The sequence below is a fragment of the Bos grunniens genome, chromosome 1 (genome assembly GCF_055505025.1).
Source record: "Bos grunniens cultivar Pamir isolate PY7600 chromosome 1, Bosgru_T2T1.0, whole genome shotgun sequence".
In the NCBI taxonomy this organism is placed as follows: Eukaryota; Metazoa; Chordata; class Mammalia; order Artiodactyla; family Bovidae; genus Bos; species Bos grunniens.
In genome coordinates this window covers 75210133-75229150 of record NC_141165.1, presented here as the reverse complement: position 1 = coordinate 75229150, position 19018 = coordinate 75210133, and the positions used below count along the sequence as shown (strand labels likewise).

Here is a 19018-nt window from a genome sequence, read left to right as displayed (position 1 = left end):
GGGCAGATGCTTTACTGTCTGAGCCACCAGGGAAGCCCAAAGTGAAAGTGTTAAGTTGCTCAGTCATTTTGTCCAACTCTCTGAGACCCCATAGGCTGTAGCCACCAGGTTTCCCTGCAAGAATACTCGAGTGGGTTGCCACTCCCTCTTCCAGGGGATCTTCTCAACCCAGGGGTTGAACCCAGGTCTCCCACATTGCATTGCAAGCAGATTCTTTACCATCTGAGCCACTAGGGAAGGTGGTAGTCAGTAAATTGGTTAAATAAGTAAATAAACCATGCTCTGGTGCTCTGTCTCACTAGGATTTTGCTTTACATTAGTATATGTTCCACCACACTGAAGCTTACACAATTTGAAAAATGAAGAAACTAGGATCTTGCATAAATTTCTGATTGGGGACTTCAATATATTGAGCTATATATGAACTTTATTCTTATAGATTGATATACAAAAATATTGGTATATTGATTGCTAGTGGAGCATGGTGGAGGAGGGTGAGGCCACAAAAAAATATTGGTTATAATAAATGTTAGGTTCTTTTGCTTTTAGCTTATGATATGCTACATAACTAAGTAAATAATGCACATGGCTGAAATAGCTGGATAAGATTATTTAATATTGCTTTCAATATAATGATTGCCCTTGGGACTAAATTAAGCATTCTGTGATTCACTATATAAAATCAAAGAACCAAACTGTGGATGCAGTTTCCCTTAGGCCACTCAATTTTTTTCAGTAGATTTACCTTTTTAATTATGTTTTGCTTAGGCTAATTTTAAAATCACTTTGCATTCCCTGAGAGCAGTGTTCTTCATGTGTCAAGAGGGACACACATTTAACAGTCATAAAACTGTCAGTAAAAGCAAAACTCTCATTGCCCCCAGAGGGTCTTTTTTTTTTTTTTTTTAAAGAATCAAAATGTGCAACTGCTCCTAAAAAAATAGTTTAACAAAGTACATACAACAGCTTAAGGGGCTATATAAATCATTTTTTACATCCCTTACCCCACTTTGTGCTCTAAAACCAAAAGAAATGCCTTCAAGGAAATGTATTTACCCTGCTACAAATTGGAGTATTAGCTGAAGTTAATGGTGGAGAATGACAGTATAAACTAATGAGCATTAAGTAAATCTTATTAATTAAAAATGAGTATATGCGAGAATAGCATTGAAACGTTTGTATTACCATGTGTAAAATAGATGACCAGTGCAAATTTGATGCATGAAGCAGGGTACCCAAAGCTGGTGCCCTGGAACAACCCAGATGGATGGGGTGAGGAGGGAGTTGCGTTCAGGATGGTGGGACACGTGTGTACCCATGGCTGATTCATGTTGATGTATGCAAAAACCATCACAATATTGTAAACTGATTATCCTCCAATTAAAATAAATAAAATAATTTTTTAAAATGAGTATTCTCATGAAGAAAGAACACAGGATGTCATAAGGCTTAGGTCCTGGAACTGACCTCTGACTTATTACATGAGTTTGAGAAAGTAATTAAGTCTCCCCTCCCACTCGTCCTCCCCCGGCTCCACCAGGATGAAAACATAAATCTTTTTTAGGGTCTCGTTGAGTCATTGTGGAAACAGTATGTACTACATACTATTGCTAAACACCATTGGGAAGAATAAGCAGAAAAATTATGAACCAAGACTTTGAACCAGGTTTCCTGAAAAGAACATATTCAGAATTTATTTTTTACTTAGTGATCACAGAAACCTATTGTGATTAGTTTCATTATTGAGAATGTGATTTCAGCTCCCTTGAAAAAGATCCCAGATAAATTAATTGGGTTATGAAGTTTATTTTTAATTCTTATATTATTTGATTTCTTATTATTTTTTAAACACACTATTTATTTGCCTGTGCTGGGTCTTAGTTGCAGCACATGGGATCTTCTGATCTTTGGTGAGGCACGTGAGATCTTGTGCTAACAGTGGAGCATGTGGGATCTAGCCCTCTGACCAGGGATGGAACCCGGGCCCGGAGAGCACGGTCTTAGCCACTGGACCACCAAGGAAGTCCCTTCTTATATTATTTTTAAAAATGAGTGTTAAATAGTGTAATGAGGTTTAGTCCTCACTTTCCTATGGATGAATTTTGTGAGTGACTGAATGAGTCTTTGGCAAACTAAGATTCTACTTCACAGGAGTATTTTGAGAGTAAGCTTAAGAATGTGTAAGTTCTTAAGAAAGGAGTTAGGGCTCTTTGGAGAAATGGCTGATTCCATGACTGGGCCAGGGGAAGCCAGTAACTTCTTAGGATGTCACAAAATGAGGAAGTTGTCATGAAAATATGGGCATGTTGAAATGACACAGGGGCTAACTGAAAGGAGCTTGTAACAGCTAAGTCTGGGATAGTCTGAACAACAAAATAAGTAATAGTAGTAACGGATTACAATCTCTAGAAAAAATAAATATCTGAGAGTCCATGCTTCTATGAGTAAATAATTGAATACATTTCAATTGAATACATTTGAATAAATAAATGAGGGAGAAGGAGCAGCTCCTGCCAGGGTAGAATTCTCATTAGTAAACATAGAAGAAATGATGGAAATAGAAAATCACTGTTTGGCAGCCACCACAGTAGTGACTGTTGCGGACCACACCCACATATGTATGTATGTCTGCTGAAATTCATAGATGGAGGTATGATGAGAAGCAGGATATTTGAATAGTCTTGAAATCTCTCTTCACAAGATACTTAACACTACAAAGAGACAAGAACTAACTTTACAGTGGGGAAACCTAGACAAATACCACATTTAAACAAGTGTTCCAAGTTAACACCATCTGTCATGAGACCTGTCCAAAGCGTCCCTCCTGCTACAGTCCTACATGATGAAAAGGGCACAGCGTCACCTCAGTGATGGTGTTTTTCCCTCATTGTTTTCAATTATACTTTTTTATCTTGAAAAAATTATAGATTCACATGCAGTTGTAAGAAAAATACAGAGAGAGCGCCCATGTATCCTTTACCCAGTGGCAACAGTAGTTGTAACACAGTGGTGTAGCATCATAACTGAGATGCTGACAGTGATGTAATCAAGGTACAAGCATTCCCATCACCACAAGGATCACTCCTGTTGCCCTTGTCTAGCTAACCTGCTTTTAAAAAATTGGGTTATTTTTCCTGGTTTTGAGTTGTAAGAATTCTTCATATTCTTCATCATACAGATTTTTATCCTCAGTCTGCTAATAGAGTAAATCATACTGATTATTATTTTAAATTATACTAAAAGGCACATAATGTTTGCCATCATAACCATTTTTTAGTATACAGTACAGCAGTATTAAGTACATTCATAGTGTTGTGCAACCATTGCCAACATCCATCTCCAGAATTCTTTTTATGCTGCAGAACTGGAACCAAAACTATCCCTCTGAAACAACAACTCCCTACACCTTCTTACCCCTAAGCCCCTGGAAAAGACTGTTCCACTTCCTTTCTCTGTGAATTTGACTTCTAGGTGACTCTGAATGCAGAGTTCCAAAGAATAGCAAGAGATAAGAAAGCCTTCCTCAGCGATCACTGCAAAGATACAGAGGAAAACAACAGAATGGGAAAGACTAGAGATCTCTTCAAGAAAATTAGAGATATCAAGGGAACATTTAATGCAATTTGGGCTCGATAAAGGACAGAAATGGTATGGACCTAACAGAAGCAGAAGATATTAAGAAGAGGTGGCAAGAATACACGAAGAACTGTACAAAAAAGATCTTCACGACCAAGATAATCACAGTGGTGTGATCACTGACCTAGAGCCAGACATCCTGGAATGTGAAGTCAAGTGGGCCTTAGGAAGCATCACTACGAACAAAGCTAGTGGAGGTGATGGAATTCCAGTTGAGCTATTTCAAATCCTGAAAGATGATGCTGTGAAAGTGCTGCACTCAATATGCCAGCAAATTTGGAAAACTCAGCAGTGGCCACAGGACTGGAAAAGGTCAGTTTTCATTCCAATCCCAAAGAAAGGCAATGCCAAAGAATGCTCAAACTACCGCACAATTGCACTCATCTCACACGCTAGTAAAGTAATGCTCAAAATTATCCAAGCCAGGCTTCAGCAATACGTGAACCGTGAACTTCCAGATGTTCAAGCTGGTTTTAAAAAAGGCAGAGGAACCAGAGATCAAATTGCCAACATCCGCTGGGTCATGGAAAAAGCAAGAGAGTTCCAGGAAAACATCTATTTCTGCTTTATTGACTATGCCAAAGCCTTTGACTGTGTGGATCACAATAAACTGTGGAAAATTCTGAAAGAGATGGGAATACCAGACCACCTGACCTGCCTCTTGAGAAATCTGTATGCAGGTCAGGAAGAAACAGAACTGGACATGGAACAACGGACTGGTTCCAAATAGGAAAAGGAGTACATCAAGGCTGTATATTGTCACCCTGCTTATTTAACTTAGGTGCAGAGTACATCATGAGAAACACTGGACTGGAAGAAACACAATCTGGAATCAAGATTGCCGGGAGAAATATCAATAACCTCAGATATGCAGATGACACCACCGTTATGGCAGAAAGTGAAGAGGAACTCAAAAGCCTCTTGATGAAAGTGAAAGTGGAGAGTGAAAAGTTGGCTTAAAGCTCAACATTCAGAAAATGAAGATCATGGCATCCAGTCCCATCACTTCATAGGAAATAGATGGGGAAATAGTGGAAACAGTGTCAGCCTTTATTTTGGGGGGCTCCAAAATCACTGCAGATGGTGACTGCAGCCATGAAATTAAAAGACACTTACTCCTTGGAAGGAAAGTTATGACCAACCTAGATAGCATATTCAAAAGCAGAGACATTACTTTGCCAACAAAGGTTCGTCTAATCAAGGCTATGGTTTTTCCTGTGGTCATGTATGGATGTGAGAGTTGGACTGTGAAGAAGGCTGAGTGCTGAAGAATTGATGCTTTTGAACTGTGGTGTTGGAGAAAATTCTTGAGCGTCCCTTGGACTGCAAGGAGATCCAACCAGTTCATTCTAAAGGAGATCAGTCCTGGGTGTTCTTTGGAAGGAGTGATGCTAAAGCTGAAACTCCAGTACTTTGGCCACCTCACGCGAAGAGTTGACTCATTGGAAAAAGACTCTGATGCTGGGAGGGATTGGGGGCAGGAGGAAAAGGGGATGGATGACAGAGGATGAGATGGCTGGATGGCATCACTGACTCGATGGACGTGAGTCTGAGTGAACTCCAGGAGTTGGTGATGGACAGGGAGGCCTGGCATTCTGCGATTCATGGGGTTACAAAGAGTCGGACATGACTGAGTGACTGAACTGAACTGAAGGTGACTCATATAACTGGAATCATAAAGTGTTTGTATTTTTGTCACTGGCCTGTTTCACGTAACATGGTGTCCTCAGGGTTCATCCACATTATGGTGTGGTTTTCCTTACTCTCTGAGGCTGAAGAGCATCACATTGTATATCTTGTTTATCCAGCCATCCATCAGTGGACCCTCAGGTGGCTTCCACCTTTTTTGGTTATTGCAAATAACACTGCCAGGAGTATGGTGCAGATGTCTCTTCCAGACTCTGTTTTCAGTTCTTCTGGGTGTGTTCCCAGAGGTGGAATGTTGGGTCACTGTGGTATCTAGATTCTTTTCTCTCTCTCTCTCCTTTTCTCTTCTCCAAGCTCTGTTGTCTTTGAGTATCTTTCCTTTAAGGGATTTAAGTTTTAATAGTTTGTATCCATTTTTTTCTTTAAATAACACAGTAAACCTTTCATTAAGATTGTTGTTCAGAGAATACAGTGGTTATTGAGTTTTCTGGCTAAGTGGCCAGAAACCCCTTCTCTGCCCGCGTTTTTGCATTGTACCCCTACATCACCGGATAACAGGCTGTCATTCCAGCTCTGAATAAGCACATTTAGTAGGTGTAACTTGTAGAAGAAAATGTTATCTGGAATGCAGCATACACCTTTCTCTCCAGGCTGCATTTCTCTTACTACACTTCAAGAAAGAAAAATGGTACTTTGGAGGAGAGAGGATTAGAGAGAGTAACAGGTAGAAGAACCGAGGAAAAATAAAAGCAAATTATGAAGAAACACAGAGGAGGGTTAATGGGTGGAGGCGGCAAGGAGGGTGAGTGAGAGTAGGAGAGGCTGGGCAGATGGGTCAGGCTGGGCAGATGGGTCAGGCTGGGCAGAGGCTGGGCAGATGGGTCAGGCTGCAGGATGCCCTCCACCTTTGGATGAGGCAGAGCCCTGGTCCCTCAGGATCTTAAGATCCTCTTATGCCGTAACAAGTGGGTGACTAACTCAGAGGTTACTTGGGCCAGAATGTGTTCAATCAGCATCTGCAACAAGCATTTCTTGAGCATCTGCCATCCGCAGCCTCCTGAACTCAGTAACCACCAGTCTACCAGCCAAGGAATGAAAAGACCAAACCGCCGTTTCAGGTGTTGAGTTCACCACTCTGTGGACAGTAGGCCCTTAAATTCTCCCAGTTCCTTCTCTGTCGCCCGCCCAACCTCATCTTTCTCTAGTCCTGGGGCTGGTGGATCAGAGGTGAGGCTTGAAGGTCTGCCTTTTTGCTCTCTCTGCTTAGAGCCAGAGGTCCTGCCATAACAAACTGTTAGATCTTGCCTGACTTGAACTTTGCCTGACCAGGAGTAATGCCCTCCTTTACAGATAACAGTATTGAAGATTCCTGATATATTTAAAACAGCTTCCCAAGCAAGCATGATGGTTTTTTTTGCTTGTATTTTTGGTAACCATAGGATTTGTGTGAAATATATCCAGGCTTGGAAGCAGACCTGGGACCCCAAAGGTTTAACAATTTTATCCCCAAATTAATTTTTTTTTGTTTTTGTTTCTTGGCTGCACTGTGCAGCATGCAGGATCTAGTTCCCTGACCAGGGACTAAACTCAGACCCTTGGCAGTGAGAGCGCTGGATATCCAGAGAAGTTCCCTTACTCCAGAAGGAAACCCAGTGTATTTTTAGAATAATGTAATTACAAAGAAGTTGTGGCATCTAAGCCTACTTTTGTATACAGGAGCCAAGAAACAGAGGTAAAAAATACAGGCAGGCTTGATTGATCTTAATACATGAGTGATGTCATACTGTCTCTGGCACAGTTTGCTGTTTACCTGTCTGATCTAAAGTTTCTCTTCAGGAATCTAAGGTAGTTTTCCTTATAAATGTAATCCCTATTCTAGAACTTTCAATTTGATGGAGAACTAAAACAGATGGGAGCAGAGCACAGTGAGTGATTTGCCTACAAAGAGATGCTCATGAGAAGGTCATAAACCAGCAGTTCTAAACAAGGGTTATTTTGCCTCCAGGAGCATGTGACAACAACTGGAGACATTTTTGGTGTCAGCCCAGGGAGGAGGTTCTATTGGCGTCTAGTGGGTAGAGGCCAAGGATGCTGCCAAGCATCCTACAGTGCCAGGGGCAGCCCCTCCGCAAAGGGTTATCTGGTCCAAAATAGCGACATCACGAAGGTTAAAAAACAGTCATGAGTATGCATGGAAGATATCACATGGACTGACTGATGAATCAGTTACACTAGGAATAAGCCCAGGGTGGTGCCCACACTTGTGGCTTTAGTCTCTAGGACTTTTAGTACTTTTTTCTTCCAGATTTATATTTTTAAATCATATTATATTTTGTTGTTGTTCAGTCGCTCAGTCATTGTGTGACTCTGCAACCCAGTGGACTGCAGCACGCCAGGCTTCCCTGTCCTTCACTATCTCCTGGAGTTTGCTCAAACTCATGTCCATTGAGTCAGTGATGCCATCCAATCATCTCATCCTCTGTTGCCCTCTTCCTCTCCTGCCCTCAATCTTTCCCAGTGAATTCACTGGGGAAAAAAGTGAAAAAAAAAAGACCTGCCCATGGTCTTTTCCAGTGAATCGGCTCTTTACATCAGGTGGCCAAAGTATTGGAGCTTCAGCTTCAGCATCAGTCCTTCCAATGAATATTCAGGGTTGATTTCTTTAGGATTCACTGATATGATCTCCTTGCTACGCAAGGGACTCCTGAGTCTCTCCAACACCATAGTTAGAAAGCATCGATTCTTTGGTGATAAGCCTTCTTTCTGGTCCAGTCTTAACACCCTTACATGACTACTGGAAAAACCATAACTTGGACTATACAGACATTTGTTGGCAAAGTGATGTCTCAGCTTTTTAATACACTCTCTAGGTTTGTCATAGTTTTTCTTCCAGGAGCAAGCATCTTTACCTTCATGGCTACAGTTGCCGTCCACAGTGATTTTGGAGCCCAAGAAAAGAAAATCTGCTACTGTTTCCATTTTTCCCCATCTGTTTTCTGTGAAGTGATGGGACAGGATGCCATGATCTTAGTCTTTTGCATGTTGAGTTTTAAGTCGGATTTTTCACTCTCCTATTTCAACTTCATCAAGAGGCTCTTTAGTTCCTCTTTTCTTTCTGCCATTAGGGTGGTGTCATGTGCATATCGGAGATTGTTGATATTTCTCCTGGCAGTCTTTTGATTCCAGCTTGAGCTTCATCCTGCCTGGCATTTCACATGATGTACTTTGCATATAAGTTATATAAGCAGGGTGACAATATACAGCCTAAACAAACTCCTTTACCAATTTTGAACCAGTCCATTGTTCCATGTCCAGTTCTAACTGTTACTCTTGACCTACATACAGGTTTCTCAGGAGACAGGTGAAGTGGTCTAGGATTCCCATCTCTTTAAGAATTGTCCACAGTTTGTTGTGATCCACACAGACCAAGACTTTAGTGTAGTCATTGGAGCAGAAGTAGATGTTTTTCTAGAATTCTCTTTCCTCTCCTACGATCCAATGGATGTTGGCAATTTGATCTCTGGTTCTTCTGCCTCTTCTAAATCTAGCTTGTATATCTGGAAGTGCTTGGTTCATGTACTGTTGAAGCCTACCTTGAAAAATTTTGAGCCATTATCTTGCTAGCATGTGAAATGAGTGCAGTTGTGCAGTAATTTGAACATTCTTTGGCATTGCCCTTTCTTGAGATTGGAATTAAAATTGACCTTTTCCAGTCCTGTGGACACTGCTGAATTTCCCAGTTTGCTGGCATATTGAATGCAGCACTTTCACAGCATCATCTTTTAGGATTTGAAATAGCTCAACTGGAATTCTATCACCTCCACTAGCTTTGTTTGTTGTAATGCTTCCTAAGGCCCACTTGATTTCACACTCTGGCTCTAGGTGATTGACCATGCCATTGTGATTATCTGGGTCATTAAGATCTTTTTTGTACAGTTTTTCTGTGTGTTCTTACCACCTCTTAATCTCTTCTGCTTCTGTTAGTTCAATACCATTTCTGTCCTTTATTGTGCCCAAGTTTGCATGAAATGTTCCCTTGGTACCTCTGAGTTTCTTGAAGAGATCTCTAGTCTTTTCCATTCTGTTGTTTTCCTCTATTTCTTTGCATTGTTCACTTAGGAAGGCTTTCTTATCTCTTCCTTGCTATTCTTTGGAACTCTGCATTCTGATGGATATATCTTTCCTTTTCTCCTTTTGCCTTTAGCTTCTCTTCTTTTCTTAGTTATTTATAAGGCCTCCTTAGACAACCATTTTGCCTGTTTACATTTCTTTTTCTTTGGGATGGTTTTGATCACCACCTCCTCTACAGTGTTACAAACTTCCGTCCATAGTTCTTCAGGCACTGTATCAGATCTGATCCCTTGAATCTATTTGTCACTTCCACTGTATTATCATAAGGGATTAGATTTAGGTCATACCTTAATCAGTTAGTTCATTCATTCAGTCCTTTCTGACTCTTTGCTACCTCATGGACTGCAGCACGCCAGGCTTCCCAGTCTATCACCAACTCCCAGAGCTTGCTCAAACTCATGTGCATCGAGTCGGTGATGCCATCCAACCATCTCATCCTCCGTCATCCCCTTCTCTCCTGCCTTCACTCTTTCCCACCATCTGGGTCTTTTCTAATAAGTCAGTTCTTTGCATCAGGTGGCCAAAGTATTGGAGCTTCAGCTTCAGCATCAGTCCTTCCAGTGAGTATTCAGGACTAATTTCCTTTAGGATTGAGTGGTTTGATCTTGCAGTCTAAGGGACCCTCAAGAGTCTTCTCCAATACCACAGTTCAAAAGCATCAGTTCTTTGGCACTCAACTTTCTTTATGATCCAACTCTCACATCTATACTTCTTGAAAAACCATAGCTTTGACTAGACAGACCTTTGTCAGGAAAAGTAATGTCTCTGCTTTTTAATATGTTATCTAGGTTGGTCATAGCTTTTCTTCCAAGGAGCAAGTGTCTTTTAATTTTATGACTACAGTCACTATCTGCAGTGATTTTGGAGCCCAAGAAAATAAAAATCTGTCACTGTTTACATTGTTTCCCCATATTTACCATGATGTGATGGGACCAAATGCCGTGATCTTAGTTTTTTGAATGTTGAGTTTAAGCCAGCTTTTTCACTCTTCTCTTTTACTTTCATCAAGAGACTCTTTAGTTCCTCTTCGCTTTCTGCCATTAGGGTGGTGTCATCTGCGTATCTGAGGTTATTGATATTTCTCCTGGCAGTCTTGATTCCAGCTTGTGCTTCATCCAGTGTGGCATTTCGCATGATGTAATCTGCGTGTAATTTAAAAATCCATCTGCCCTGTGATGGATAAGGATAAGAAGTTTGTGGAAGCTTGCTGATGGGAGGGACTGGCTATACCTGAATGGCCTAGTGGTTTTCCCTAATTTCTTCAACTTGTCTGAATTTTGCAATAAGGAGTTCATGATCTGAGCCACAGTCAGCTCCAGGTTTTGTTTTTACTGACTGTATACAGCTTCTCCACCTTCAGCTGCAAAGAATATCCATCTGATTTCAGTATGACCATCTGGTGATGTCTATATGTAGAGTCTGTCTCTTGTGTTGTGGGAAGAGGGTGTTTGCTAAGACCAGTGCAGTCTCTTGGCAAAACTCCGTCTTTGCCCTGCTTCACTTTGTACTGCAAGGCCAAACTTGCGTTCACTCCAGGTGTCTCTTCACTTCCTAGATTTGCGTTCCAGTTCCCTGTGATGAATTTGACATCTTTTTTGGTGATAGTTCTAGAAAGTCTTGTAGGACTTCATAGAAATGTTCAACTTAAGCTTGTTCAGCATTAGTGTTCAGGGCACAGACTAGGATTACTGTAATATTGAATGGTTTGCCTTGGAGACTTAGATCATTCTGTCATTTTTGAGATGGCACCAAAATACTGCATTTCAGACTCTCTTTTAATTATGAGGGCTGCTCCATTTCTTCTAAGTGACTCTTGCCCAGTAGTAGATAAAATTGTTTAGTCTCTAAGTTGTGTCTGATTCTTTTTCGACCCCTTAGACTGTAACCCACCAGGCTCCTCTGTTCATGGGATTTTCCAGGCAAGCATATTGGAGTGGGTTACCATTTCCTTCTCCAGGGGAGTAGATACAATGGTCATCTGAATTAAATTCTCCCATTGCTGCCCATTTTAGTTCACTGATTCCTCGAGTGTCAGTGTTCACTGTTGCCATCTCCTCTTTGACTTCTTCCAATTTACTTGATTTATGGACCTAACATTCCAGATTTCAGTGCAGTATTGTTCTTCGCAGCCTCAGACTTTATTTTCACCGCCGAACACATCCAAGACCAGTCATTGTTTCTTCTTTGGCTCAGCCTCTTCATTCCTTCTGGAGCTGTTTCTCCACTCTTCTCCAGTAGCATACTGGACACCAGCTGGTCTGGGGGGTTCATCTTTCAGTGTCATATCATTTTGTCTTTTCAGACTGTTCAGGGGGTTCTCAAGGCAAGAATGCTGAAGTGGTTTGCCGTTCTCCACTGGGCCACGTTTTGTCAGAACTCTCCACCGTGACCCGTCTGTTCTGGGTGGCCCTACACCGCATGGCTCATAGTTTCATTAAGTTAAACAAAGCTGTCATCCATGTGATCGTTTTGGTTAGGCTTACAGGTAATTGTCATCTCTATTTTCTTAACACTTTATACAGAGATGGCTTTGTTAACTGTTGAGTGAAGAAAATGAGGAAAGAGACGGTAGGAACAGATCCAGTTAGGTTTCACTTCCACATAAATTCTGTGAGAGACACTTGAGGGTTCAGAGCAGAGGGAAGCTTTGGGGCTAAGCTTCTTGATTTTCTGCAGGCCACTCTCTGCATCTGCCTGTGCCTTTACTTCTGCTTGGCTGAGGTTGTGCCTGTGAAGCTGGCATTAGGGAGAATATCTCCTGTTTAGGTCACTGATGAGCTTTGGGTTTTAAAAGAGATCATTTCATACACTGCACCTTACCCCAGCCACTGAGGGTGACCAGGACAATCCTATAGGCAATATGTGTGTGTATGTATTCTGATTTACATTTAGAAACCTGAAGAATGAAAGTCTTCCCTAATCCTGCTAATAAATTTTAAATATCTACTGTTGCTTACTTGCTAAGTTCTGTTTAACTTTTTATGACCCCTTGGACTGAAGCCCACCAGGCTCCTCTGTCCTTGAGATTTCCCATGCAAGAATAATGGAGTGGGTTGCCGTTTCCTTCTCCAGGGCATCTGTCTTCCCAATCCAGGGATCGAACTGGAGTCTCCTGCATTGGCAGGTGGATTCTTCCCTGGTGAGCCACTGGGGAAGCCCGTTTAAGTTTCTATATTAGCATCTAATCACTAAAGATAAAATGGACTTATTATTTTATGGTGTATTATACTATTTTACACCATAAAATAAGACTGATGCTGAAGCTGAAACTCCAGTACTTTGGCCACCTGATGCAAAGAGCTGACTTACTAGAAAAGACCCTGATGCTGGGAAGGATTGAAGGCAGGAAAAGGGGATGACAGAGGATGAGATGGTTGGATGGCACCACCGACTCAATGGACATGAGTTTGAGCAAACTCCAGGAGGTGATTAAGGACAGGGAAGCCTGGCATGCTGCAGTTCATGGGGTTACAAAGAGTTGAACATGACTGAATAATAGCAACAATACAATTTTACAGTGTGTTTTTACCACATTATATTGTAAATGTTCTTTATTCTGGTATGATGGGAAAATCATTTCAAGATGCCTGAAAATAAGGATGATAGCATCCACCCACCTACTCCAGAGGCATTAAAAAGACTCAAATATAAAATTAAGATTTCTAAAGCGTGTTGAGTTTTTAGATGAAAACACCATGATGTTTATGTACCATGCTGAATTTTTGATTGATTATAACCATGTTGATTCTATTTTTAGTTTCTTTGGAGATGGTTTTGAAATATTTTTAAAAACATTCCGAGTCCTCCGAGAGAAACCGTTATGGCTCCCTTAGCCTACAGGTGTAGTGCTCTTAGATTTCAGTTGCTTTTCTGTGTCCCCCCACAGGCAAGTACGTGTATCAGCCGATGACCCCTGTGGAACAGCTGCCCAGCACTGAGATTCCTGCGAAGCCTCGGGAGCCTGCGAACACCATTCAGATTTCGGTCTCCCTCACTGAACACTTCCTGAAATTCGCGTCTGTTTTCCAGCCCCCTCTGCCCCCTGACTCGCCAAGGTACTGTATGATCTCAGACCTCTTTATTGACAACTATCAGGTTAAATGTATTAATGGGAAGATGTGTTATGTGCAGAAGCAGCCGGCGCCACATTCCCACAAAATGAGCCCTGAGGAGGTCTCTGCACACGATGCCTTTATTTCAAAAGAGAGCAATACACCAAAAATAGATCACTGCTCTTCTCCCTCAAGTTCCGAGGACTCTGGGATCAACGCGATCGGGGCTCACTATGTGGAATCGTGTGACGAGGACACAGAAGAAGGAGCAGAACTGAGTTCAGAGGAAGATTACAGTCCAGAGAGCAGCTGGGAGCCAGATGAGTGCACCCTTCTTTCCCCCTCGCAGTCTGACCTGGAAGTGATTGAAACAATAGAAACCACCGTGTGAGGCCCGGCGGGAAGCCACTGCTCTGCTCCATGCTGAGCTTTTGTACTTCTGTCCGATGGACCCTTTTTCCAGTGCAGTCAGTGTTTTCTACCCCTCTGTAACAACCGTAGCAGTTCAGTGGTCTGCTGATTAGCTTCACTTTTAAATTTGTCTTATAACTAAGACATTCTTTTGTTGTAAATGGTTTTCTTTTGTATCTTCACTTCCTTTCTATGTAGCATCTGGTGTCATGAATTGTGACCCAGCCTTAATTTCACTGGGAACTTTGAAAGCGATGAAGCGATGATCACAGAGCGTCATGGATCAGGTTGAGGAGATACCCAGAGTGAAGGAGACACTGTTCTATAAATAGCCAGTTCTTCGCGGAACAGCTCTCTGGCAGTCCTTTTGGCTGATGAGCACCGCTGCCCTGCTAGTCCTGGTGGAAAATTGGTTCACGTGACCAGTCCAGGGTGTGCTCTGGTGCATGCCATTCTGGCCTTTCCTCATCTCTCTGCTATCTGCACTGGCTCTGGGCCAGTGTTGCCACAGCTTCCTGGAGGCCAGCTCAGCCCCCAGTTAAAGCAGTGTCTGCACAACCAGCCCTTCATGACCTGGGGCTGGGCTAGACCTCGCTCCAGAAGAGATGACATCATCTGTCTCATGCTCAGTCCAGCTTAGGTTGAATGCCTATCCCCCCTCCAGGGTGCTATGTGGATACGGAATGAATAAGGCCTGACTCCCAGCAGGAAGGGACCATAGTCTACTAGGGGAGGTAATCCATGCAGGTGAGGGGACCTAGAGTGCCCTGGGAAGCCGGGGGAGGCAGAGATGCACTTGGCTTGGGCTGGCTGGAGAAGGAGTAGCATTTGAGCTGGCCTCAGGGGTGGCTACCCCAACATTTCCCTGCTTTTTCAGTTCAGTTCAGTTCAGTCGCTCAGTCGTGTCCGACTCTTTGCGACCCCATGAATCGCAGCACGCCAGGCCTCCCTGTCCATCACCAACTCCCTGCTTTTTAAAATTGTTCAAATCTGCGGGAGACTTTTAGGAAGTCATATAGGTATTATATTTAGGAGGCAGCCACATCTCATGTCTTAAGGGAAAAAAATCAATAATAGTTTTAGTTAGCATGGAAATGCTAAAGACAGCAGTCCTTTAGGGATTAGGAATGAATCTAATAGGTTTGATTAACTCTGCTTCATTTGGTTGTATGAAGCATTAGAATGGCTTAGGTGAGAAATGGATTAGAATTCAGTATGATGCATGGATTTTTTATGCCAATGCAAAAACAGTTGAAATAGTTCACTGCTAAGTCAGGAGAAAATATTTTGTGTAATATTCATTCCCTTTACTACAGTAATATTCATGGGCTATTGTAAATGTTCTCTTTTCCTACACACATAAAATAGTGACTGATTCTTTCTTATTTAGCTCTCTTCAGAATTTTGCTCCTAATCTCCATTTATAACAGGTGTTCTTGTGTAACTTCTCCAAATGTACTGTCTGTGAGGCACAGTTAAGAATCCAGGAAATTTGAAATAGGCCGCATGAAACTAAACTATCCAAGCTGGGGACAGACAGTCACTTCCTGTATCCTGACTCTCCATGAGCGTGCTCTCGTGGCGTCATCTTGTGCCCTGTCAGCATCACGACGCGACTCTTCTGTGTCTCGTTAGTTCGTATTTTAAGAAACAAGAAGGGGCCTGTGTGTCCTTTCCTGAAGCCTCCACTTGGCATCCTGCACAGATCTCTCCAGGCGGAACCTGCTTTCCTAGTTGTATGTGCAGTCCACGTGACTGGCTAGAACATTTCGTTAGGTTCAGGTGCCCTAAACATCCTGAAGGGTTTAGAAAGCAGAGTGTGCGTATTCCTTTGGAAGCAGTGTTACTTAACACTTTGTGTGCTAACAGGTGAGAATGCAGCCAGCATCAAGTTCCCACTTACTGAAACATAAAGAGTCAACACATCAACCCGAGAAGATGGTGTCCAGAGCTCCAGGGCCAGCGGGGCCCAGGAGAGGGCGACAGAGGCGGGTGTGGGGAGAAAGGCTTAGGGACAAAGGGCTGATGAGCCCTGCTCTGGGCTCTCAGCACCACCGGGACTGACTGGCCACCTGCAATCAGGGTCCTGTCTGCAACTAGCCATGGGTGAGCTCATTTCATCCCTGGACAGGAATATAAGGCTCTGTTTGCACTGTTCCTATTAGTTCTCTCCTCCATCTGTTTATGTGGTGATAGTTGGGATCAACCACCAGGTCTCTAAAGCCATGGAAATCCATGGGCTCAGGGCCACGCTTCAGGCTGGCTGTGCCAGGGTTGGGCTGTTCATATTTATATCTATGACTTTTGCCTAGGTTCCTGTTTTTTAAAACTCCTGAACTGCCATTCAGATTAGCCAGGATTTTAATGGAATTTTTAGATTTAACACTAGTTGATAATCACTTTAAATACTTGCACAAACTCTTTATAATTAAAATCTCACTAAGATTCACTTACTACTATCAATTTTATAGAATTGGAGACATCCCATTGGATTCTAAATATAAAATGCTCCTGGATCTCAAAATAGCCTTTTCTAAATAAGCACAAGCAAGAATTTTTTTTTGTCCTATCACTGTTAATATTAATAATTGTCTGAAATCATATATGATTGAAACAGAATTCTTTATGCTTGGATTCCAAAACAACTGATAAGGGTATAAAAATATGTAGTTTCAACTTCAATTCTAGGCCTATTCTGTTCTATATTATATGAAAGAATTTCTCTGTAATCCTGATACTACATTACTCATTTGTATAAGCATATTTATAGGCACTTTAGAAAATGTTTAGACTGCAGTGTGTATTATAGACATTGAACACAGTTATGTTAAATAGGCTTTTGATTAATACTTGTACATTGAGAGATATGAAAGCTTTATCATTTGGACCTTTGCTCACCTGGGGCAAAGAGGTGGGCTGTGTGAATGGAAAAACTGCTTTCTCAGGCTTTTGTCAAAAACTGACACCATTCCCACTTTTTGAAAGTTGGTGTAAAAGCTGTTAGGTAGAAGATACGAAATAAGTACTGTGTGGAGTTTAGCTTTCTGATCTAACCAAGATTTCTTTTAGCATTTTCGAGTTTCACATGTGTTCATGACTTTTCTGAGAAATAACAAAGCAATTAAAATGCTTTTAGTGGTTATAACTATTTGGTACATTAACAATGGAAGCTTTACAATAAAAAATCTAGGTATATTCAAGATTTGAAATGCAAATCTGAGAAAAACCTCTGTAGAAAAACTGCCGCATTCCTGGAAGGGGACGACCTGTAGTTCAAGGTAATACAGTAAAAATAAAATCAGCAGAACCAGAACAAAACCATGAAGTTGTTTTCCTGAAGTACCTTTTTGGATTTGATCTAGGATTTGATTTTATCTTGAGAGTGGTGGTTTTATTTCTTAATCTCTGTTTCCTGGCCTGTTTGAGCCATCATAGTTCCTTTGATCATAACCTCCTTTTATGCAAATATCTCTACTTAGGCAGTAGGATGCAACCAGGTAATTTAGAAAGCTGTCAAAATACCCAGATACTTTTGGTGGTATAAATACTTTTAGGCAAGGGGGAAAAAAAGCACAATTAGAAAAAAATATTTGTACTGTCAACACTTATTATTCCATCTTATTTGCAAAATTTTGTTGACACGTTTTGGATTTTTACATGAGGAAACCAAAGCTTTCTTGGTTTCTTCCCCTACCCCCCACTCCAGAGGAGGTGTCAGTGCAGTGAGAAGGCCAGTTGTTTCCGGCTTTCGTCTCTTCCCCTTGAGGAGGGGAGAGCGAGCAGTGGGCGTTCTGTGCTCTCGGTCAGTGCCGTCAGTCCCAGGGATGTCCGTGTTTCTCACATTCAAACACGAGTACAAGGGCACTCAGAACTAACTTTGGAATAATTAACCTTTAGAAAATTTGTGTCACTGCTCCCTTTCATTATCATGGGTAATTGAGAATTGGCTGTGCTGGGAAAGGGCCCCGTCTCTGGCGTGCTTTGAGTTCTTTCTGTTCAGATTGAAGTGCCCTCTTCATAGGCTGGACAAGTCTAAAAGCAAATCATCACTAGCGGTTTTAATGCTGAGCTTCCATATCACGGTGTTCATATGTACTTCTAAGGCTGTTCGTACCTTGTAATGTTCACTTACTGTGTGATTTTTAAAACCTGTCTATTTTCAAGTTTTAAGCACAATGTTGATTGTTCTCTAATTTACCTTGTTTTCCTACAAACAGCTCAACTTTCCTCTCTGTATAATACTTTAGGAGAATACTACCTTGTAAAATAAACGTGATTTTTTCCTTTTTTACCAGCACAAATATGCTATTTTGAATTTTGGAATATCCTTCCTCCCCACCCCACCCCCACCTTTGGAGAAGTTCTGTCTGATTAAATAGTAACACAATGTGAGCTAAATGAAAAACAACCTCATTTGGAAAGTGTGAAAGCATTTATATCAGTGCTTACTTTGTACTAGGAAATAAGTCATTTACATCATTATTCCATTTAAATTTTACAGAAACTTATTGCAGATAATTATTATTATGTACATTATACACTCAATGCTCAGCACTAGTGATAACTCCCAGAACCCTTTAAATAACTGTTTTGTTGACTGCATTAGGTTTATAATAAAAATTACGTTCCCTCCCAAATAGGATTTATTTCACACAGAGCGGCACTCTGTGTATTCAGCTCACATGTTCCACGTAAGACGGCTCTGACTGCAGGCTGGCAGCCAGGGTGGCCGCTGCCCTGCTGAGCCTTGGGGCCCGGTCACTTGGTCACCAAGGCTCAGCGTGGCAGGTCCAAGAGCTTCATTTTTTTATTCATACCAAGAGCAGAGCAGCTTTGGGGTTGGCTTTTACTGAATAACCAACCTCATGGGGAGTGCTAAATAAATTTGTTCATCAGTAATAAAAGTAATACCACTGTTCATAGTAATAATGATGCAGCTGCCTTCCTGCTTCCTGAGTTATCCCCACAGCAGCCCTCCAGGAGAGGGTGCAGCATCTTCCTGTCACACCAGGAAAAGGCCTCAGGAAGTAAACATTTGCCCAAAGTGGTGCAGCCTGCAAGTAAGTGGGACTTGGATGTGAACCCAGTCACCTTGGCCGTGGAGCCCGTGTGCTGGGCCTTTTGCTTCCTCCTGTAGGCCT

At 41.8% G+C, this 19018-nt stretch overlaps 1 protein-coding gene across 2 annotated transcripts in view; it reads left to right on the top strand.

The window, feature by feature from the left end:
• C1H3orf70 (chromosome 1 C3orf70 homolog) overlaps nt 1–18178 on the top strand; it is a 120175-nt gene extending 101997 nt beyond the window's left edge. Inside the window, exons 2-3 of one of the 2 annotated variants that reach the window (XM_086397474.1) lie at nt 13301–13469; nt 13546–14023. In XM_086397474.1, coding sequence (XP_086253600.1) covers nt 13301–13469; nt 13546–13576 — 200 coding nt within the window. In that variant the 3' untranslated portion in view covers nt 13577–14023. Of the gene's footprint in view, nt 1–13300 lie in introns of both variants that reach the window. The other variant, XM_086397463.1, reaches the window with a different exon arrangement.
• Nucleotides 18179–19018: the final 840 nt, after the last annotated feature.